The sequence below is a fragment of the Penicillium paradoxum genome, assembly GCF_028828445.1.
Source record: "Penicillium paradoxum strain IBT 22861 chromosome Unknown utg000003l_segment0_segment0, whole genome shotgun sequence".
Classification (NCBI taxonomy): Eukaryota; Fungi; Ascomycota; class Eurotiomycetes; order Eurotiales; family Aspergillaceae; genus Penicillium; species Penicillium paradoxum.
In genome coordinates, this window is record NW_026643181.1 from 2,439,688 (window position 1) to 2,462,343 (window position 22,656).

The window sequence follows — 22,656 nt, forward strand, 5'->3', positions numbered from 1 at the left end:
GGACTTTCGTGAAAACGGGATTTAACTGGTCTAATATAATTTGAGAATCGATGTATAGGTCATGCAACTGATAACACCATTCTGTCGAGGGCATTGTGGAGCTGACCGCGCTGTGCATGTTCTACATCACCGGACTAGTTTTGTTTTCCCTTGCTTTTTCATCTTTGACCTCTCTATTTTTGAATACTATGGCTGACGAGCGAATCAAAGTCTTATGGGTTCCACCCTTTCCGGTTCAGTTCTTTGACAGGGGATTGGCGAAGCAGTACTCCGTTCACATGGATATAAATCCACATATCCAGAGTTCCCTTCCTACTCATTGCACATCAATGCGTCAATACATTCATTACAATTGAAAGGTTTTCAGTGGCACTATGGCCCCGGGAAAAGTCTTCGATGATGGTTCCTCCCTTGCTTCTCAAGTAGAACGAGCGTTGCAGCTGTCAATTGACCATGCTCTTGGCTTGGTACAGCCAGATGGCCATTGGTACGGCGAAATCAGGTGCAATATCACCCCCCACGGCGGAATATGTTTTCCTTCGACAGGCACTGGGACTAGATCTCACAGCTGATGCCGCAGCTTACTGCCGTCATCTTCTCTCTCAACAAAACAACGATGGGTCTTGGGGTCTAGCGCCTGGGTACCCAGGTGATGTATCGACCTCGACCGAAGCCTATCTTACATTGAAGATCTTGGGAACGAGTCCGCACATCCCAGCCATGAAGAGGGCCCGACAATCTGTGCTCAAAGCAGGCGGAATTGCCCGGGTGCGTGTTTTCACACGCATTTTCTTGGCCACCTTTGGTCTCTTCCCATGGGATGCAGTACCGCAACTTCCTGTGGAGCTTATGCTGCTACCATCCATATGTCCAATCAACATCTACAATTTTGCATCTTGGGCTCGCAGCACTATTGCTCCATTGTTAATCATCTGCCATCACCAACAAGTGTATCCGCTGCCAAATGGGAGGTCGCCTGAAAACAACTATTTGGACGAGCTTTGGCTGAATGCCACGAACAAATGTGTACCCTATGGTTCGTCTCTCTGGGATATGATGTCTCAGAAAGAGATCACAGGGCTGGCATTTGGAATTTTGGACAAAATACTCTATCAGCTCAATGGACTGCGTTCCTTCCCTCTGATCCGGCCGTACGCCCGAAGACAATGTATGAAATGGATCCTGGAACACCAGGAAAATACCGGTGACTGGGGCGGAATCTTCCCTTCCATGCATGGCGGCATATTTGCATTATTGCTGGAAGGCTACAACCTAGACGATGACCCAGTCCGCCTTGGAATCCAGGCATTGGAGAGATTTATCTGGGAAGACGAAAATGGAAGGAGAATGCAACCCAGTGTCTCGCCTGTCTGGGACACAGCCCTGATGACTATTGGCCTTTGCGATGCCATGTCACCGAACAAACAGACCATGGACGATGCTTTGACATGGATCCGAGCACGTCAGCTGCTTGAGCCTCGCGGAGATTGGCGCATATACCGACCACACCTGGCCCCTGGCGGCTTCAGCTTCGAATATGAGAACAGTTGGTATCCCGATGTGGATGATACAGCGGCAATCATCCTCGCCCAGGTGAAGCACGATGTTCGATCCATTGGTTCCGATTCTGTGATTTCAGCAGCTACCTGGATTCTCGGCATGCAGAATGCCGATGGAGGGTGGGCTGCCTTCGATGTAGAGAACGATAAGATGTTCCTCAACAAAATCCCCTTCAGCGACATGGGTAGCCTGTGTGATGCATCCTGCGCTGACATCACTGGGCGGATACTCGAAGCCTTCGGGCTGATGATGTGGGGCTCTTCTGAAAAAACTAGTGCCGACAAACTATTGCCTGCACTGGATGCAGCGTGCGCGCGCGGCTTGCATTACCTTGCTTCTACACAGGACCCCAATGGGTCGTGGTACGGAAGATGGGGATGCAATTACATCTACGGCACGAGTAATGCGCTGTGTGGTCTTGCCTATTTCGTCCAGCAAAGCCAGGTTCAGGCGATGGTCAAGCCGGCTCTGCAATGGTTGAAGTCAAGACAAAATGAGGATGGCGGTTGGGGCGAGCCTTTCCAATCGTATCAATCGCCTGAGCAATACCAGCATGCGTCCACGCCATCACAGACTGCATGGGCACTAATGGGGCTACTCGCCCATCTCCCAGTCACAGATGACGCTATTGCGTGTGGAATCCGGTACCTGGTATCATCTCAAAGACCAGCGAAAGAAATTGGGTCATCATGGCCATCGGCGTGGACTGGAACTGGGTTTCCAAACCACTTCTATTTGGACTATGACTACTATCGTCACTATTTCCCTATGATGGCCCTTGGGCGGTATTTGCAAGGCACTCGTCACAGCCGAAGGGATTTGAAGTCCGGCGTTTCCTGACATGTGTCCCCATGTACTCCGTAGGTTACCTATCTATCTATGGAGAAATAGTATCGGGTCCAATGAAGTGGTGGGGAGTTATGTATCTAATCTTGGAATGCATATTGAAATTGCAGATCTTCGCTACTTTACTTTTCTGAGATCAAATCCCGAAAAATCCCATCACAAGTCTCATGAGGGAGTCCTGCAGTGAGATGCAGTCTGATTTCAGACTCAACCTGCATATATAGACTGACTGAACGACTCTGGACTAGTAGCTGGAGGAAATTCCATCACCCATATCCAAGTCACATAGGCATGTTTCTAGCATCATCACAGGTGTGAAGATACTTGCATTGGCGCTAAGATTCTCATATGCAATAACCATCACCCTGTATCCCACTTACATACTACAGGCTATGCCTCGAGGGGAAGAGAGAAAAAAGCAAGTGAATAGTACATCTGCATAGAACTAGTTAGCACTACGTGTCAAAGCGAGCGAAGCAAGTCAACCCCGGTAGAAGGCCGGAATATTGATACCACCGCTTGTCTCAAGCTAAATCAAAGAACGACGCAGACTACATTACTCATTATGTCACCCAGGAACAACGATCGAAAAAGACGAGTCTGCCTCGGTTGATTTCCAACTTCATCACTTACTTTTCGGTTTTCTACAATAACCAGAGATGGGCCTGCTCACGATGTTCGGGCGCACACGGCCAGTAACAGTGCCCACAGACAGGATCATCACTTTGCGATACTGGGATGATCTGGATTACCTCCGTTCTCTTTGCCATGCCTTCACAATGCGATTCGACGACGTGCTAGATGCATCCAAACTTGAAGCAGCACTCGGCAGACTAATGGAAATTGGAGACTGGGGTCAAATGGGTGCTCGGCTACGCTTGAATGTATAGTATTTGTCTCCAATGCATGTAGCGATGCAAACAGGTTGTAACAAACTGTTCCAGGCTCAAGACAGACTCGAATATCATATACCAGAACACTACGATGAGAAACGCCCGGCATTCATTTTCACAACTACCGCATATGGCATGGGCATCGATGATCACCCAGTGGGCTCGCAACTGCCTAAAGCAGGCCAGGATCAATCTTTCCTGTCGCCTTCTTCTGATTTCTTCGCTCCGATTGTCTGTCACCCAGACAGTCCTCGAGAACTGGCCGACTGGATCTACACAGACCGTCCACAGCTCCATATTCATGTCGCTCTCTTCGAGGATACCACTCTTCTCACAATCAACTACCTGCATACATTCTCCGACGCTATCTCACGGACTAACTTTTTCAAAGCCTGGATAGCAGTTCTGCGGGGTCGGGAAGAAGAGGTGCCGGCCTTTGTTCCTTATGGCCATGACCCTCTAAACACATTGGGCAAAGAAGCCCCCAGACAGAGCTATAGCAATCTCGAACTAGTATTGAGTGGGTTCAGTCTTGTGATCTTTGGGCTTCGCTACATGTTTGAGCTATTGTGGTTCAGAAAGCTGGAAGAACACCCAATCCGCCTACCAGGACGGTGTGTGAAACGCATGAGGGAAACTGTGCTCCAGGAACTGGCGTCAACTGCTCTGGGGGGTGCAAGAAAGCCCTTTGTGAGCGAGGGCGATGTTATAGTTGCCTGGTGGGTAAGAACAATGATCAAAGCGTTGAAACCTGCACCGAATCGCACCATCATGGTGATGAACGTCTTCAATGTGTGGAATCTTTTCCCTGAATGGTTCCCCGACGGTGCAGCGGGTCTCATTGGCAATTCTTTCTTCTATTCATACACCATTCTTGTTGCAAACAAGATTCTTCAAGATGCCAACTTGATGTATGTGGCGTCCACGAACCGTCAGGCCCTAGTCGAGCACAGAACCAAACAACAAGTCCAAGCCATGACTGCCATCCAGAGAAAGAACTACCGGAGAGTCGCGCCTGTGGTCGGGGATTCGAACTTGCTGTTCATGGCCGCGACTAATCAACAAAAGGCTGGATACTTCGAAACCGACTGGTCGACGGCTGTTGTTTCTCCCGGTGTGCCCTTGAGTGAAAGGCCGCATGGCCTGGGTAGACCATCTTATATCAACGATATTGAGTATTGTCGTGGATACCCGACCCGTAACATTGTTAGAATCATTGGGAAAGATGCAGCGGGTGATTGGCACCTTTTATTTCAGACTCGATCTGAGGCATGGCCAGTGATTCATCGGGAGTTGATGAAATTAATTGAAACAGAGAATGAGGATGAAGGTGTACATTGATATATCTTACCCGAACCCGAATTGCCATATCCAGCTCTTAGTTATACTTTGGCTTTTGGGGTTATATATTATGGTTCTTAGGAAATCTCATTACCTATGGGTATGCCACATATTAGTTATCTTAGAGCTTCTTGACTTAGAACCAATGTTGTATTTGTTGATACCCATAGCATTTAGAGTAAAAAGCCCGGGCTCGAAGTACGGAGTACTCCCTACACCATACAGAGTGAATGAACTGGGACTCATCCCGTGTATCTCACACTGCGGGGAACACAGATCTAGTCCGAGACAATGTAGGACAATATGACAACCCAGTGAAAGTGTTGGAGTACGAAGGGTGTAGAACAGACCATTCAAGACATATATCACATTCCAGAATGAGACCGTGTTCAGCCACTCACGCTTGCGCAACAACGCGGTTCCAAATATAAATCATACGCATAAAGGCTTGCTCTACGGAGTATGGAGTATTGATCAAAATATACTCCGTACCGAGTCACATCTGTCCGATAATGCCATTGCCACCCCCCTCCCCTCGATACTGAGAACTCGGCACAACGGCGCAGATAGGGCAACTTGGACCAAACAAACGCCTTTGAACTCAATCAAAATTAAGTCTCAACCAAACCCCCAAGATGGTTAGAGGCCGCCTCGAAGGATTCCTATCCCAGCTTAGGTTAGAAATATACTACTCCGTATTACAGGATGGTGCCAGACTGCGTCACTGGGGTTTATGTGGATAGCCCCTTTTCGGAGGACCCCTATCGAACACGCACGGGCACCGCCTGCATTTGGTACTTCTGGATTTTTTTATACACGCATAGGAGATATCCATACTCCGTACTCCGTACTCCACACATTGTACTCCGTAGATAGTATTCATCGGAGGTCTTAGTTTGACAAGTACGAAGTACATCAATGCATATCGCACAACTTAGGGCAACAATCTCAGTATCAAAACTGGAGAATCACCATCGAACCAGGGGCCAAGCATCAGGGGTTCGGTCCCACTCCGTCGATTTCTAGAAATTGGAGATTTCAGGGTCTGTAACAAGTCATACGGTTTTACAGTACAGCAAGAGCCAGGATCAAAGACTCTCCCTTTTTTTTTTCAGTGACAGCCCCGCCAAGACGACCATTCAAGCTTAAACTGCCATTGCAATACCGGCATCTCTGTGGGAAGGTATTGGCTGTCTCGTGCTTTCACAGGGATGGCACGTTGTCGAGTCACAAAAGGATTCGTAAGTGCTGACTCGGCGTTTTTAATGTGATACACCAGGACATATGTACATGTCAGAAGGATGAGTTGCTGTATTTCGTAATTGTCTCTACAACATCCCACAAAGTATCTTATTCAACGCCCAAGACAATCTTAGTACGAGATAGCGGCAAATTAAGATTAAATCCATCTCAGCTCGTTTGATACCGCCGTACCCTTCGGGCCTAGACAGAAGTGGATGATTCTCCACAGTTCAGGTGCTGCCATCGCAAGTTACAGACAGCTGAAACCGCATACAATCCCCGGAAAATACACAGTATCTGTGTCAGGTCAATATATATAGAACGATGATGACGCACATTACGAATCGAAACACACGGCCCTGGAGAACCAAACCAAAAAACCTGCAGCGTCACTCAGAGATTTCCCTTGTCGATCTCGGCCCACTTGCTACGAGGAAGCCATGGGTGAGAGGCCATTGCCACTGAATTTTGTACGGAGTCCACCCGATAAGCACTCCTTTTGAGGGTATTCCCCTGATGCACGTGATGGATATACCTACAACATAGGGACTCTGAAAGGCCGTACTCCGCACGGAGCACTGCCTATATGTATTCCCCAACTCCGCATAGTGATATTGTAAGCGAGAAAGCAAGAGCATGTCGCAAAGGATAGATTACCTGGAAGGCTGAAATCCCGAGAGTATCTGAACCAGCCTTAAGGTCGAACGTGAGAGGACGCGTGTCCATGGAGGCGTTGGTCTCATTTGCCCCTCTGGCCGGTGCTGATTGGCTGACGCGGCTGGGCGCCAGGGCGATCGTCCCTCTGATCATTTCCGTCTTTTCTTTGCCTCTGCTGGTGTTGTATACCTGGCCTTTACGTTCTTTGCCCTTACAGTGGGATGCTTGACTTCTGATAGCATGCATAATTCTAAACTAATTAACTAATTTGGGACTTGAATGTTCTGGTCCAAGCGTCTTGATAACTGTGACGTGATATACGGACTACAGAGTACAGCTCTAGTAGTTCGAGGTGGGATATTCGCATCATCATGATGGGATCGCGGGACGACAACCGTGGTCGCTTATATTGTCTGGTGTTGTTCTGAGTCTCAGATACGCGAAGCCACAGATGTAGGTGCAATGTGCCGACGATTCGAATACTTGGCGTCGAATGGCGTATTTATGTTGTATACATACATGTACCTATCGAGGTTCGGAGCACTCCGTACTCCGTACTCCGTACAAGATACCATGGAAGATGCACATCCGAGCAATTGGATTTGATATAACCTTGTAGAACAATCATCAACGTGAGGTTCTGGCCTATCATGTGTTTATTTACGGAATGCATTTTTGATAGATGCAAATGCTCCGATGCGAACAATGGATCGACATCTTCACGCGGGCCTGCATGCGAACTTGTGTCGCCGCAAACAGCTCTTTCGACCTCAGGTAATTGCGACATACTTGCCCAGAGAGACCCAGAGCCATATGATCATTCCTGACTTGAACAACCATACCCACATCCTGGGTTAGACAAGAACGTTGCGGTGTCCAAGGGAGAACCCTCATTACTTCCAATGCCGATCAGCGGTATCCTAGCGTATAGAGTATTCCACTTGAACCTGAGAGGGGAGGGGGACTCCCAGCCAACCAGCATTCCTATTTCCGTCATGATCGACACTTGGACACATCAGGTACAATGAACGAAGCTAAAGGGAACAGGGAATCTCGCGGATCAATTTGAGGTGGCCCAAATGTCGAAGGGCTTCCTACCTGTTCCATTGTCGACATCAACAGGGCAAGGGGGAAACCAAGATGCCAAACTCGAAGGCTACAATTAGACACCGAGATAGGTAGTCCCCTAGATATTTTAGATCGCTGAAAACAGTCCACCTAGTGGGAAAACGGCGTTAAAATAAGAACAAGCGCAGACAGCAAACGAAGTAAAAAAGAAAACAGCTGAATAATACATTACTGTAATACAAATACAATGCCAACCCTGTCCCGTTAATTGCTTCGGCGGCCCTCCCTTTTTCTTTCCTTCTACAACACCTTCACGACACAATCCCCTAAGCTCTCGTCGACTTCTTACTCGGACTGGGCACATCGTCCAGCCGCGTTAGTCTTGCTTTTTCTCTTCTCTCTCAGTTCCCCTGCCTTCCCCTTTCCGAACGCTCTTCCCCTTGGACCGTGTCGCAGGTCCCGACGCTACCAGCCTCTCGTTGAACTACTCGGCACTTGACTTGCCTGCCACTCATTCAATCCACAATTGGAACACTCGTTTATTTGACTCTTCCCGCAATTGGGAATTGTCTCCTGCTACCAGCTTCACTGCACGATATATCCGGGATACGACCCCTCGCCCGCCGAACCCATAACTTTTAATTTCGCCAGGGTTCATTAACCCCGGTTTCACCTCGCCTTTTGCTATTTACATGTTTGAAAAGTCGTCACACAGTACTGGAACAGCCAGAATGCCTCTATTTCGGTTGAAGACGGTGTTCCCGTTGCTTGCTCTGGTGACCATCGGAATCTTCTTCTTTTGCATGGAACGCTACGACCGATCAGCCTTCCTGCGATTCAAACGTCCCACTGATAGGGCCCCCGGTGGTGGGAATAGGCCACCTCAAGTACAAACGCCCCCACAATCTGATTCGCAACAGCCGGCCAGCGCTACATGCGAAGTTGACCCGAAACTGGCCGCTCCTCTGCCCTTCCCTGAATGGCTCCCGCGCAAGAACTACACCCGTGCCTACTTCCGTCCTCGCCATGTGAATCCTCGTACCGAATTCCACACTTTGGAGGAAATTGAGAAGCCAGTGATCCCGCCCATGGTTATCATGGAGCGTGGTATGGTCGTTTCTCCCGAGAACAAGCCGGAGAGCTTTGTCTGCCCCGAGATCATCGATGTTGATGTGGCCGCTGATGACGATGTTGAGGAGACCTCGAAGCTTCTGTTTGGCCTTGCCACTACCGTCGATCGTCTGGACCGCCTGCTTCCCTCTCTGCTTTACTCATACGGAAACACCAAGGCCGGCCTGCTTGTTCTGGTTCCTGAATCAGATGATGACTTGGAGAAACAAGAGACTTACTTCCGCAACCGCGGTTTGGACTTGACCCTCAAGGCGTCTCCGCTTGAGTTCACTGCTCGTTACTTCGGTATGGTCGAGGCATTCAGTGAGCACATTCGCAAGCACCGCCCGAACACCAAATGGGTTGGATTTAGTGACGATGATACGTTCTTCTTGTCTCTTCCCACTATTGCCGAGGAACTGAAGCTTTTCGATGAGACCAGGAAGCACTATATTGGATCTTTGTCTGAGGCCAGCTGGCAGGTCGATACTTTCGGTCACATTGCCTTCGGCGGTGCCGGTGTATTTGTCTCGAAGCCTCTCCTGGATGTCTTGATGGACAACTACGATGAATGTCAGTCGTGGGGTGAGCAGCCCGGTGATCAGAAGCTTGGCCAGTGCATTCAGCGCTTTGGCGAAACCCCTCTGACTCTCTGGCCCTCCCTCTACCAAATGGACATGGCAGATCCCGTTGATGGTGTCTATGAATCCGGTCGCAAGATCGAGTCCATGCACCACTGGAACAGCTGGTACACCAAGGACGTGGTTAAGATGACCACCGTTGCTGCTGCAGCGGGCCGCAAGTCTGTCCTGCGCCGCTGGGTGTTTGATCAGGAGGAGAGTGTGAATCCCGCTACTGGCGAGACTCTCCGTCACTTCTGGGTCATGACCAACGGCTATTCGCTGGTCAAATACACATACGGAGAGAATGTGCCGGACGATGCTATCAATTTCGATGCCACTGAAAAGACTTGGCCGGAAGACCCTCGCGGCTATGAAAACCGCCTAGGTCCCCTGCGTCCCGCAGAGGAAGACGGCGTTGCTAAGGACCGATGGTTGCTCCGTGACGCGTTTGTGGTTGGTGACAACGTGCACCAATTCTACGTTCGCGAGGAAGATGAGGGCCACAGCGTGATTGAGATCGTCTGGCTCGGTCCTAAGGGCGGCGGTGGCGGCGGTGTAACTGACCATTACCTTCAAGGCACTTTCCAGCAATAAAATTGCACCGCTACCACTTGAGGCTGGTCCTTGGGACTGTTGGTCTTACCTCTTTACTTCGTTGCACATGATTCGGCTCCTTCATTTTATGTTCTAAAATATTACACATCTTTCCTCTGCCTATTTCTCCGACTTCACGACGGCCCAATATGATTGCAAAATCGACCAACCCAACACCCCTTTTCTTTCCCGGATGAGACTCGTGATCGTGACCTGCCCTCCGCGTCCTCCAGTTTCTGTTTCATTTATCCGGCGTTGCATTGGCGGAGTCCAGTACGGTGCAGGAACCCGGTGGCTTTGCGTGCTCCCTATATCCTGACGGTGTACACCATTTCTGAAACGTTCAGTGGCTTTTTTTTTTCTTTTCTTCTTCTGTCCTCTCTCCCTCGACCTACGAGGACCTTGGGCTGAGACTTGCCTTACTTAATCGGTTTGGCCTTGCTCTTAACTGTCTTTTCCTTATTTCCTTATCTTCTCCATGTCTTCCGGTCTCAAATGCGCTTCGGGGAGAAACCCTCCGTGCCCTATGCCCTGCATCTTTCTGTAAAAAATAGACTTGACTACCGACCTGTTTTGGGGTTTCCGTTGGTGATTAGCGTTGAACTTTTGTTCGTTATGTGAAGAATATGATCAGTTTTCGTCATTTCAGTGGTGTGCAGGATATTCTCTGGTATGTGCGAAGGACTCTTGATACAGCCGACCTGGACTGTGCTGCATCGGGTCTAGGCTCCCTCGGATCGGGCCGCGTTTTGATCGGCTTTTGTTGCTTATTGCTGTCGACATGTGGATTCGGTAGGATAGGTTTTCCCGTTCACGGATAATGGTCCGTCTTGGCTATTGGAGGCTCCCAAAGGTGATCAAACCACTGTTGCGGCTGTCTCACGGCGTGTGGCTGCGCAGCCAGGCAGGCACAGGGAGGCATAAGGGCAATACATGTTACGACTTCATGCTCCGTGCAATATCAAGCCATATCAACTGAGTTTGAGGAATCCCAACACAAGAAAAGTCTTGTAGAAGCAGGAGTATCAGTAGAATTGGTAGTAGGGGAGTAGAAAAAAGGCAAGGAACCAGACGTCAAGGTCGCTGGAATTCCCTGAGCTTTTTGTCGCAGGCCTACTGACCAAGTCACCTCCCTGGCTCACGTGAACCTTTCTAAAGCAAGTCCTCCGTACCCCGTACATCTGTGAGACATTAAATCTCTCCAGGGGCTCTATGGAGTATCACGCAAGGCATGTGTGTGCAAGGGGACAGAAATGAGAGCTGGGGATTATTATGTGTAGATAGGTCGAGACCCTGGGAGTTTTTCCAGTCTACTCCGTGCTTTCTATACGAAGTGATGAATGTGAGATGAGGTTGGTGCCGGTGGCCTAGATCAGAAAGGAATGAGTGGCAGAAGAAAGGAGCAACGGGGGATGCCGGGCTATTGACTCTGAATGCGGCCATGCGAGTATACACCATTCCGTGCCACAAGGCAGGTGCGACCCGCGACTGGTGTGACCGGGGGAGTTTTATTTCTTTTTTGTTTATCTTCCCCTATATATGTACAGATATGTAGGTAAGAGAATGTAACCTTCGAAAGGGATGTTCTTAGATGGCTGCCCTTTGATATAATCGATTTAATTATCAGAAAGAAGAAAATGATCCTCATAGATCCATGTTTAATGGCAGCCAATCATCGTGTAGCGGATCTCGGAATTCTGCCCCCCCTCGAGGCATGTGAATGGAATGGGTTTTGCTAAGTATAGAAAGGGATTCTGGGACTCGGGTTTTTTTTCGAGAGCCTCGAGTAATGAGAAAAGAGGGGGTAATTTGTCAGGATCCCAGCTTGAGTGAGATATTGCACTGTACTCCGTATAGACATCAGCAACAAAGAGAGGGAAAGCCCAGACCGGAGGGGAAAAGGGCAAAAAAAGGGCAAACGGGGGCCCGAAGGGAGTGTGGACCAATGAAGTGCCAGAGCCAAGACCCTTGCCCCAGTCGAGCGGAGCCGAATACATCCTAAATACAAGCCAATACCATGATTAAGAGTAGGGATACTTGTCTCTCGTACAACCCTTCCTGCTCTGCAAAGTACCCCAACTTATCTGACCTGACCGGCGGTATTATTACCAGCCACCCACGTGACACACGTGACAGACCGCCTGCCCATCGCAATTCGCACTTTGCCTTCTTCGCTCTCCCCCCCCCCCCCATCGATTCCCCCATTCCCTTTCTCTCACATCCCATAAAACGCGTTACTCGATTGGGTCATCTTGCTGGCCTTCCCCTTTCGGCATCCCCCTTCAAATCAACCTCCCCCCACCCCATATTAAGTCTCTTTTGTTGTTCTTTATTGCCAATATGTCTGCGGTTGTCGACGAAAAGCTTTCTCCTGGTCATGATGATCTTCCCGGCAATGGCGCTGATGGCCGTGGCACCAAGCGCAACCGCATGAGCGCCGACGATGAAGATGATGATGATGACAAGCCCGGTCGTGAGCGTCGCAAGATCGAAATCAAGTTTATTCAGGATAAGTCGCGTCGGCACATTACTTTCTCCAAGCGGAAGGCCGGTATCATGAAGAAGGTGCGTCGCGTGCGAGACACTCCGCCTCGGCTCCCCGGTCGAAGCTCCTTCTATCGGGATGACCCATTAACCATCACGGGACTCTACAGGCCTACGAACTTTCCGTCCTGACTGGCACTCAAGTGCTTCTTCTGGTCGTCTCCGAAACTGGTCTTGTCTATACCTTTACTACTCCCAAGCTCCAGCCGCTGGTCACCAAGGCCGAGGGCAAGAACCTGATCCAGGTAAGCTACGATCTGCTTCAATGGCACTCGTCCATCCAGCCACTAACTCTTCCCCAGGCATGCTTGAACGCCCCCGACCCTGCCGCCAGTGAGAACGGCGTCGATGCCCCCGATGTCGCCCCGGAGGCCCCCGAGGATGTCGCGCACAACAATGTCAATGCTCCCCAGGGAAATATGCGTCCGGGTATGCACCCTGGCTACATGACCAACGAGCAACAGCAGCAGATGGCCTACTACCAGAACCTCCAGCAGCAGCAACAGCAGGCTGGTGGCCAGTACCCCATGCCGGTCGGCGGTCGCATGCCACCCCAGCACCAACCCACTGCGTAAATGCTTAAACTTATGATTTGATCTGGGTCTTCCTTGCTCAAGGTTCCCCCGTTGCTGCGTCTTTTTCTCTGTGTTCTTTTCCTCCCTGCGCCTCGATCTCGCGTTCATTTGATACCCGTCTCCCTCTATGCCGATCCATCATTCCCACTCTTTCCCTCGGACATGGTCGCGCTGTATCTGCATGCGCCATTCTCCAGGGGCATCCTCGTGAGACTCTTTGTAAATTGTCAAGCACCGCGCTGGAAATCGCCCTTCCAGTCCTTCTTTGATGATACTGGATCTGGTTTTCCTTTTGATGTTGTTTTTCCACTGAGAAAACCAATTTGCTGAGAAACATGCGCTTTTCCAATAACTCCCCCCCCCCCCCCCTCCTTTTCAAACCAAAACCAAAAAAAATCTTATCCAAAAAGAAACCAATTTCAAGAAAGAGAGAAAGAGAGCGCAAGCACGCAAATCTGGGCTTCATCGCTAATTTGGCTTTTTATGTTTTCCCCCCTCTCCCTAGACAAATGGCGGAGGATGGTGGTGTTCGTGGTGCATTGAATCTCGTCGGCGAAGTGGCTTTTCCTTCGTTTCTTCTTTATTTGCTCTTGTTCTTTCCAGCTATTTTCCTTGGTCACTATGTTACTTTTTTCCCCTCATTGTCTAATCTTGAGCTGTTAATTGTTATTTGATTCGAACGCCGGGTCTTTGAATATGACTCGACTGATTATGATGCCATTCGGTTTGGTCTGTATGCCTCGGGGTTACATTATGTATGGTATGGAGCAATCGGATTCTGTTCCTTTGGGGCTATTCTGGGTCTCGTAGCTATATTAGACTTGATATAGGTCCCCACTGCGTATAGTGTGTGGGGTCCTGAGTGGACGACACATGGTTGACCCTGGTACATGTGTAGACGTAGATGCTCGTTTTGGTAGTCATGGATGTTAGTCTCTGGCATATATCATCATCTGGAAGGGGCATTATATATGTACTTGGTATGTTTGGTATGTTCGCTAAGAGGCTGACTTGCCCTAGATACATGTATGTTGGACTACAGGCAATATATCCCCAATATCAACCGACGTGAGTAGAATCTGTCGTTATCGGGCATGACTAGGTCTGTAGATCGTAGGAAATACAACTATATATACCTTGGCGTGCATGATGAACGGGGGAGAAAGTTCGTATCCTGCATATCAGAGGCCAATGCCACGGTCAAGAAGCTTTTCTTTTTTAGGGACGTCATGTATCGTCTTTGGTAGATCTGTGTATCTCGCTGTGACAGGGGATCACGGCCGTGCTAGCTAGACTCGTGCTTCGTGTTAGATAGAGTGTGGTCATGTGCGTTGTATCACTGTGGATTTATTCATTTATGAGCTATATAATTCAGGGTTGGTATCATAGTATCTGGACAAGTGGATGGCAGAATACAAAAGAGACATCGAGAGAGGCCTTTTTCTCGACAGAGAGATAGGAAGGGAAGCGAAGCGAAGTAAAGCAAGGTAAAGCGAAATCAGGGGTTGTGCGCGGTATGTTCAACAAGCGCTACTGTACATGGGGGTGAAAGGGGGGAGAAGCAAAGAAAGAAAATGGGGAGGTAAGTTCCTGAAGACAAGTGTCGATATCGACGAGAGAAGGTGGAGAATGTATAGGTATTCGTGAAAAGTGTATATGGCGTGCGTCAGCGTGTTGACGATCATTGAAGGTCGTCGGAGGCACCAGAGTTTCCTTGTGTATAACGTGTCCGGGGAGGTTGGACGCCAGAGTGCGGGAGTAAAGACGAGGAAGATCCGTCTTCGGGAGCAACCTCGGCTTCGCTGCCCGCCTGCGGGCTGCTCCATCGAGACAGGTATTGTCTTCCAGACCTCCATGCACCCGTCAGAGCCTTCCTTGAGCCAGCAAGGAGACCAGACTCGGCGCGAGGCGAATGAGGAGCGAATGTATCATCGTGTTCGTGGACTTCATCGCCATCCTCTTGGATGGTCCCGTATCCTCCGACTGCCTGGTTTGATGACAGAGCAAACGGACCCCTAACGCCACGGCGGGTACGATGGGCTGGTGATAACCCACCTTGGGATGAGGATGTGGTGCGACGCCTTTGGTTCCCACGCATTTTCCCTAGTAGCCGGCGAGACCCTCTTTCATGCTCATGTGGGATAGCACCGATTGTCGAATGTCGAGCTAACCCTCGTGATGGGCCGTGTAGAGTTGTGCTGCCACTGCCACTGCCACTGCGTGGACGATCTGTCGAGGACCGCATATGTCCATCGTCCGAGCTATAGTCTGAGTCATAGAGCTCGGCCCAAATGGATGCAGCATTTAGATCGACGGAATCGCGATCGAGGTGCAAATTGAGCGGTAAGCTTGGGGCTCCTGCTCGCTGATATGAAAGATGCCGGGTGTTCGTTTTCGGATTGAGAAGCGGCTCACGTTCTCCAACCAGTGATTCTTCATCCTGACCGTCCAGGAACACAGGCGATGTTGGAGAGTGCTCTTCCACGGCGGCCATACCCGGCCCAAGTCCAGTCTGCGTGGATCCCACTGTGGTCACAGCGGCATGGGCATCGATATCCTCAAGTCGCCATGATAGACACAAGACACCGCCTAGGAGGACTATTGTTCCTAGAGCGATCAGACCTGCGTGGAAGCCTGCCAGTTGAGACACTTGGCGGAAGTAGATCAGGCCATCCATGATGGCGATGATGTTGTAGATACAGAAAACAAAAGGGTATAGCACGCTCGTACTACACAGCTTCAGCCCACGATGGAGATAGAAGAGCTGTGTAAGTGCTAGGAAGATCATGCCCAGCAGGATCGCCCATGATTGCCAACGGTTGAACTGATTCACACCGTCTACCACCGTACGCACGAGGAGTTCCACTGCCGACTTTGCCAGCAAAAGCGAATGAGCCGACAATATACCACTGACAAATCCATAGCTCATGCCCCGGATCAATTTCATTCGGCTTTGCAAGCGCAGCAGATGTGGAGCGAAATGACCCGAGGCTGAAGGTTTCGCGCGGGACGATGGCAAGAAGTATTTGAGCACTTTGATGGCTACAAGTATCACAACAACCAACGAGGTTGTGGCACTCATCCATAGAATGAAAGGTTTTCGCTGGAGGAGGTCTAGGAGTTGGTCTAGGGTATGTGCAGGTTCCCCAATGGCGCCGAATGTCGCAATCAGCAGCGCGCCGATACAAACAAGGACGGTACCCGCAAGGGAATATCGGGTAAACGGTTCACCGAGGATGAGGGTTGCGAATATCGTATTGAACACTAGTCCGGACTATTCGGCATTCCTGTCAGTAAATGATCTCCACCGTGCATGGAGGGGAATCACTAACAGCTTGGAGCGTTGAGAGGACCGGTAGTGGAAGTGTAGTGATCTGGATGGTGCTTCCCACTATATTCGAAATCACAAACATTCCCATTCCTAGCTGCCATCGTCGGCGCTTGTAAGGGGGTCTGCGCACATCGTAGGGATGCTTTTCATCTTCGAGCAAATGCGACTTGCGCTGGAGCGTCAGCCCGATGGCTTGAAGACTGGTTGAGATCAGCCCAACGATTACACCGACCTGACATTCTGCATTAGCTTTTGATCTTGTTCTTGCAGCCCGCTTCGGATTTCTCTTGTGCTTACCGCAACACTTCCTTCCGGCGACAAGTCACCTAGATTGCCCATGGTGCGTCTGGTGCATTGGTCGGGTAGCAGGGTAGTAAGGAGGGGCGCATCAAATCGAAAAACTACCGGAGTAAAGAAGACATGACCCAGATAAAACTATAAGAAATAACAAAATCGGGCTGACAGGGGAGATAAGTTGTCGAGGAGAGTGCGGAGGACATGGATGCGGAACGCCAAGGCAACGCACTCCGAGCTTAGTTGGACACAACATCCTTTCCCTCTTCCCCACGTCATTCCACTCCAACGCACTGTACAGCAGTCAACCGCCAACATGTCACAAAGCCATGCTCTTTCAGATGACCAGGTATGTTCGCCATCGACTTTGGGCCCGGGGAAGCTCCAGTTAGACTAATGGTGGTCGAATCCAGGTCGCGGGCGAGCTCCGCAAGATGACCGCCTTCATCAAGCAAGAAGCGCTCGAGAAGGCCCGCGAGATCCAGTTGAAGGCCGACGAAGAGTTTGCGATCGAAAAATCCAAGCTGGTGCGCCAGGAAACCGCTGCTATCGACACCCTCTACGAGAAGAAGTTCAAGCACGCTGCTATGGCCCAGCAGATCACCCGGTCTACACTCGCCAACAAGACCCGACTCCGCGTGCTTGGTGGTCGTCAAGAGCTGCTCGATGATCTTTTCCAGGTTGCCCGTGAGAAGGTCTCCAAGGTGGCTGCCGATGACGACACGAAGTACCAGGCTATGCTCAAGGGGCTGGTCCTCGAGGGCCTGTATTTCCTGAACGAGGATAACGTCGCGATTCGCTCACGGAAGAAGGACTTCGATATTACGAAGAAAGCTATCGAGGAAGCGGCCAAGGAATTTAAGGACAATGTTGGATCGGACGTGACTGTGACCGTGGACGAGTCGGAGCCTTTGCCGGAGGGATCGTGAGTTGATTCTATTCTTCCTTCTATTCTATAACGGGAAAACTAACTAGGATGCAGTGCCGGCGGTGTGGTTATTGTCGGCGGAAAGGGCAAGATTGAAATCAATAACACTTTCGAGGAGCGTCTGCGACTACTGGAAATTGATGCTCTCCCCGCAGTCCGAGAGACGCTCTTTGGCAAGAACCAGAACCGGAAATTTTACGATTAAGAGTGTCGTACTTGTGCTGTCTTGGGTTTCACATTTGCGACTGCTGTATTTCGTGTTTTTATAGTTCGGGTACTCCTATGCTCCTCTTGGCCATCTTCATAGACAGAGGGGATTTCTTTGCACAGTTCAGATCTCGTCTGGAATATGATCGAACTCTTTTAGCGATCGCTTCCTCCCGTATCATTGATAATGACATTGGTATTTTGTAATAACGTGCTTGGGAAAAACAATGACGCTCTCGACAGCATGATCATGAGGATCGTAAGTCATAGCAAGGGAGCGATGCAGAAAGAAGGGTATCCAGATATTTTAACACATCCGCACATAATTTCTGTTTACAGAGACATGAGATTGGTGATAAAGTTTCAGCCTTCATCATGCGCACGGATGGGAATATGATCCTCAGCAGCAATGAGGGCATGCTTGCCAAAAAAGCCCCGAATATCCCTATCCTTTGCGTGCGACTCGAAGATGGTCGTTTTTGGCGGCGGCTTCGATCGAACAGAATAGACGATTCTGTAATGCAAAGACTCGAGTTCGCTTTTTGCCACTGTCCGTGTCACATGGGAGGCACCCGAGTCTTGTATTGAGCAGAAAACCATCTTGATCTGAGCTGCTAATCTGTCGATGGCAGCGTTATAATCTTGTTCGGTTTGCGCAATTCGGTAATTTAACTCGAACACAGAAGAATCGACCGCAATGTTAAGAAGAGCAGTCAAAGCACTCAATTCTCTCCAGTCGTAATCAGCTGTGCCCTGGAACCGTTTGACATCAAAACGCTCATCGCGAAGAAGTAAAACCGTGATACGTTTGAGATCAAGCAGTTTTTCAGGAGGCTCGGTGAGAGGTTCGGGGCTCCGAAGTAAGAATGCGACGGCCAGGCGACATCTTAACAACGCAAACCAAGGGGACGTCGGTAATATATGGTGTACAATTTGACTCTGGATACAGACATCATGTATTGTATTGTAGCAAGTGGAACATACTCGATGCAACTGAGATCGTTAGTTTTGATCGCGGTGAAAGTGAGCGTTAAACGCCTTACCAAATTTTCGGCATTGATTCCAATGAAATTCTCAGGATCCAACACAGCGTTAATGGTCCATTGAAGTTCCGAAGATAGCATGTAATCTGCTGTTAATGAGTTATCAAGGGTGAGACGTAGAAGCAAGAGCATCACTCGTTCTTGGGTGTCTTCTGAGAATCTACCAATATGTAAGTCTCACATTATCAAGATCTCGACGAGTGGCAACTTACAATCCAGCCGTTTCTCTAAGTAACCTCAAGACCGACAGAAATGTGACATGATCTTTAAGCCCAGAACCTGCAGTAGTGACTAGAATATTCTGTTAGCAAAACCCAAAGGCCCAAGAACAGAAAGACCAAGTCATACATTGGGCAGGGACTGGGGTGATATCCTTGGAGAGATCCAAAGCGTGGGTTCGAGCTCCCAGTCGGGAAAACAAGTCGTCGATATCGTTCGGACGGATGAGTAACCTTAAACGTTCCATATCCATACCCTTATACATCAAGTTAGTCAATGTCAAGGATTTTAGTATGAAGATACGGACATACCTTGATCATCCGGTAATAAGCGTTGCTCAATTCCTCCCGACGTTCATAGGGAACTTTTCAAAGAACGGAGTATTAGTTTCGTATGCATGATCAAGATTTGGGAGCAACGAACTGGAACGAAACGCCCATAACAGAACCTCGTCTGGCAAAACATTTTTGGCCAAAGCCATCTGAATGATTTCACCGGACATAAACTGGCGCTCACGAGCGTCCGTGTCTGCAGGCTAGTCAGCATACATAAAAAGGGAAAAAAAAGAGTACCAAATCATTTAAACGCACTCCTTAATATCCCCAAACTCGTCCCAGGCGTAAACAAATCCCGTGGAAACTCAGGTGCTGGCGGCAGTGTTCGTGTGCAATCGAAAAATCGCCAGGCCCGACCGCTATCAAGAGCATTAGTTCTCCTAATAGCGCCGATCAAACGTTGACCTCCGACGCCATCTTCATCCCCGTCAAGCGCTGAGATCAACATGCTTTCATTCGGGGTATATCCGTCGCCCAATGGGCTGTGCCCAGGCTCGTCGCCAGTCGGTTCTTGTGCATAACTTAATTTTGCTCGAGCGACATTGGCTTCGACCTTGCTATCATCAACTGCGTCGTCCACAAGAGAGTCAATATTATGCCGATATTTCTTTGGCGATGATATTCTCGGGGCGAATGTGACCGGTGCGGACGCTTCCGTCTTCTTAGACTTTGGAGCAAACAGGCTGCCTGGGTCTTCCAATGAGCAGATCGAGTCCGTATCTTCTCCGTCCGAGCTGATGACGATTTCTTTGCCATCTCTGATGATGCGCTGAGATCCGTTAATGCTCGTGTTCAGAGATGACAATCCAGTGGCCGACTCGATGCTTTGGAAACTTTGGTGTAAGGCAGATGATTGGTTCTGGGTTTCTTGTGCTGATAGATATAAGGCGGCTGCCAACTGAGCTTCGGCAACTTCTTCAGATTCTGGTGATATGTTATCGAACACAAAGGATGAGGGGGGTCGGTGAGGGGTGATGATTGGGTTGCGGGCTCAGCAGTTTCTTGCTCGGGGGATCTGATTAAGTTGGCGCGTGAAAATGCTGGCTTGTTAGGCCAAAAGTCCTTGAGCTTCCGCATGCTGTGGTATATTGAAGCTTCTTTTTAGAACGCAAGACATATCGCGTCGTCGCACGCGCCGATTCAGCGCGATGTCACATGAGCACGGCTGACTCAGCCATATTTCGAAGGTTCCAGGAAGGTTGATGTCCCTTTCTTTGAGGCCAAGAACATCATTTCGAAGCCAGATGATGGAATTTAACTGACATCCGTTTGATATTGCTGGTCACATTACTCATTTCAGCTACCACAATGTGCGGAGTATATTGTGCAACTTATCTAAATTGTATGTTGTATCTTGTAGATCTGACAGCCACATTTCTGGTGGCGTCGATCTACGGCTGATCTGACCTTGAAGGTAATACTATTTACTACTAGAAAAGTGACCTGACAGGATCGAAAAGTAGAGAATACAATCTTGTTGAATCACCAAACCCACGATGAAACAGGTCAATTCTCTCTGGGGGTTTTTTCTGTGTCGGTGTACAACATAGTATCAGGGGCAACCACCGTCCAATTAGGTTCAATAGAGATGATACGCTGCACATCGGGTCCACTAGGTATAGTTCATGGTGATCGGGCTGACGACACCCCGTCATATATATTGCACCTATCCAAAGTGTATCCGTCCTCCGTCCTCCGTCCCCCGTACGGAGTATCGTAGTACCACATCCGGAGGTTGGCCAGTATATTTTATACAGCACCTACTGCAGGTCCTTGCCTCGAGATCCGGAACCAAGCTTTTAGAGTAACCTCCCCGTGAGACACGAGTGATTTGTAGGGCTACTATGCAGATCATCAAAAGGGGGAACATAAGTCCCGAGTAAGCCGCGAGTGCTATAGGTACGGTGATCATCGACTCCGCTCAGGAGTACAACATACGGAGTAATGCTCCTGAAAGGCCAAGAATTTCCAATTTCCTTTTTTTTTTTCCCGCCAAGAAACAAGGGGATACATGAGTCGCATAAAATGGTATATACCATGAGGCCAAGAAAGGAAAAAAAAAAAAAATCAATCTCATGAAGTCATCAGATACACAGTTGCACCTCTAATATGCAACCTCCAACACCGAGTCCGATACGGAGTACTACCTAGGTACCTCAATACTCCGTATTCCGTATGTACCTATGGAGAGCACAAGCTGACTCAGGTGGGCCGGCAAGCTCGTGCCGCGTCGGTGGTTTCAGGATCTATGCTCCGACCCCAACTGCTGGGTCTGATATCATTATAAAAGGGGCCCCCCGGATGTGGAAAAAAATCCAGTTTGTGTGCGATATAGTGGTTGGATCGTGTCTTTTGACTTAGATTACTCTAGGTAGATAACACCCCTCTCTTTACGGAGTACTCCGTATCGTGGTTAACTATACTCCGTAGATCGCCCTAGGCTTACGAGAGACAGCGAGAACAGGCCAGGTGTACTTTGGACGTTGTAAAATAAATAGTCCGTGTGGAGTCTCCAAAACGACAGATGTGGGCCAATAACGGAGTATGGATCAAAAAGAGGCACTTTTTAAGTGAAGAACTGGGGAGCACCCCGTTTAGCCAAGCAAACCATCATGCATCTTCTGGTGGCAGTGCTGCTTATGCGTGCCTAGCAAAAGGAGGTTGAAAGAAACACATAATCCATACTCTGTACTCCGTACTCCGTAGGTCCTGTCGATATCATTTATCCCAAGATCAATCCAGATATTCCCAGTGTTCAAGTGCCGAGTTCCCCGGTTGCCACTGGAAGATTTTTATCTGACGGGGGAGGGGAGGCCGGAACGGGGCTGGACGTTATAATTACCGGACTTTACACGTATTGACCCTGGACTCCGAGATTGCGAGCTGTTAAGCCCATCAGCCCTAGATAAGCCTGGTACCTAGGTACCTACAGTAAAGATGCGAAGATGCCGAAAGAGGCCTCGAGTACGGAGTACGCAAAGGAGGCAGTGTAAAATACAACCACAAATTATCCCAGAATTATACTAAATTATGACCAAATTATACTGAATCCAACTGTCGCGTCTCAATGTCCACGGGGATTTCTACCTGCCGGGGGACAAAACAGTGACCTGGTATCCGGCCCCATCGGGACGTGCGGTAACGGCATTACATACCCTCCCGTACTGAGATCCATACATGAGAGGGTAAGCTCAAGTGGCCCTACTTTGTCTCTTTCTCACCCCTCGAAGGAAAAATAGTAACCAC

At 49.3% G+C, this 22,656-nt stretch overlaps 8 protein-coding genes across 8 annotated transcripts; 6 read left to right on the forward strand and 2 right to left on the reverse strand.

Moving 5' to 3' along the window:
* Window positions 1-453: 453 nt before the first annotated feature.
* Window positions 454-2,400, forward strand: N7457_002823 (terpene cyclase/mutase family protein; the record flags this gene model as incomplete). Its single annotated transcript, XM_057173869.1, has 1 exon — window positions 454-2,400. One exon carries the CDS (start codon window positions 454-456, stop codon window positions 2,398-2,400), a length of 1,947 nt encoding a protein of 648 aa, XP_057034020.1.
* Window positions 2,401-3,080: 680 nt separating this feature from the next.
* Window positions 3,081-3,296, forward strand: N7457_002824 (uncharacterized protein; the record flags this gene model as incomplete). Its single annotated transcript, XM_057173870.1, has 1 exon — window positions 3,081-3,296. One exon carries the CDS (start codon window positions 3,081-3,083, stop codon window positions 3,294-3,296), a length of 216 nt encoding a protein of 71 aa, XP_057034021.1.
* Window positions 3,297-3,320: 24 nt separating this feature from the next.
* On the forward strand, window positions 3,321-4,640 carry N7457_002825 (uncharacterized protein; the record flags this gene model as incomplete). The annotated part of the gene is made up of 1 exon (XM_057173871.1): window positions 3,321-4,640. The coding sequence occupies one exon, from the start codon at window positions 3,321-3,323 to the stop codon at window positions 4,638-4,640; it is 1,320 nt and encodes a 439-aa protein (XP_057034022.1).
* A 3,698-nt stretch (window positions 4,641-8,338) lies between these two features.
* Window positions 8,339-9,934, forward strand: gfsA (glycosyltransferase family 31 protein; the record flags this gene model as incomplete). Its single annotated transcript, XM_057173872.1, has 1 exon — window positions 8,339-9,934. The coding sequence occupies one exon, from the start codon at window positions 8,339-8,341 to the stop codon at window positions 9,932-9,934; it is 1,596 nt and encodes a 531-aa protein (XP_057034023.1).
* A 2,340-nt stretch (window positions 9,935-12,274) lies between these two features.
* On the forward strand, window positions 12,275-13,053 carry N7457_002827 (Transcription factor MADS-box; the record flags this gene model as incomplete). The annotated part of the gene is made up of 3 exons (XM_057173873.1): window positions 12,275-12,499; window positions 12,589-12,723; window positions 12,781-13,053. 3 exons carry the CDS (start codon window positions 12,275-12,277, stop codon window positions 13,051-13,053), a joined length of 633 nt encoding a protein of 210 aa, XP_057034024.1.
* Window positions 13,054-14,734: 1,681 nt separating this feature from the next.
* Window positions 14,735-16,723, reverse strand: N7457_002828 (uncharacterized protein; the record flags this gene model as incomplete). The annotated part of the gene is made up of 3 exons (XM_057173874.1): window positions 14,735-16,327; window positions 16,386-16,616; window positions 16,682-16,723. The coding sequence occupies 3 exons, from the start codon at window positions 16,721-16,723 to the stop codon at window positions 14,735-14,737; spliced, it is 1,866 nt and encodes a 621-aa protein (XP_057034025.1).
* Window positions 16,724-16,886: 163 nt separating this feature from the next.
* Window positions 16,887-17,811, forward strand: N7457_002829 (H(+)-transporting V1 sector ATPase subunit E; the record flags this gene model as incomplete). The annotated part of the gene is made up of 3 exons (XM_057173875.1): window positions 16,887-17,027; window positions 17,092-17,603; window positions 17,661-17,811. The coding sequence occupies 3 exons, from the start codon at window positions 16,887-16,889 to the stop codon at window positions 17,809-17,811; spliced, it is 804 nt and encodes a 267-aa protein (XP_057034026.1).
* Window positions 17,812-18,176: 365 nt separating this feature from the next.
* Window positions 18,177-20,487, reverse strand: N7457_002830 (uncharacterized protein; the record flags this gene model as incomplete). The annotated part of the gene is made up of 8 exons (XM_057173876.1): window positions 18,177-18,806; window positions 18,857-19,016; window positions 19,069-19,147; window positions 19,205-19,331; window positions 19,387-19,439; window positions 19,499-19,603; window positions 19,666-20,283; window positions 20,310-20,487. The coding sequence occupies 8 exons, from the start codon at window positions 20,485-20,487 to the stop codon at window positions 18,177-18,179; spliced, it is 1,950 nt and encodes a 649-aa protein (XP_057034027.1).
* Window positions 20,488-22,656: the final 2,169 nt, after the last annotated feature.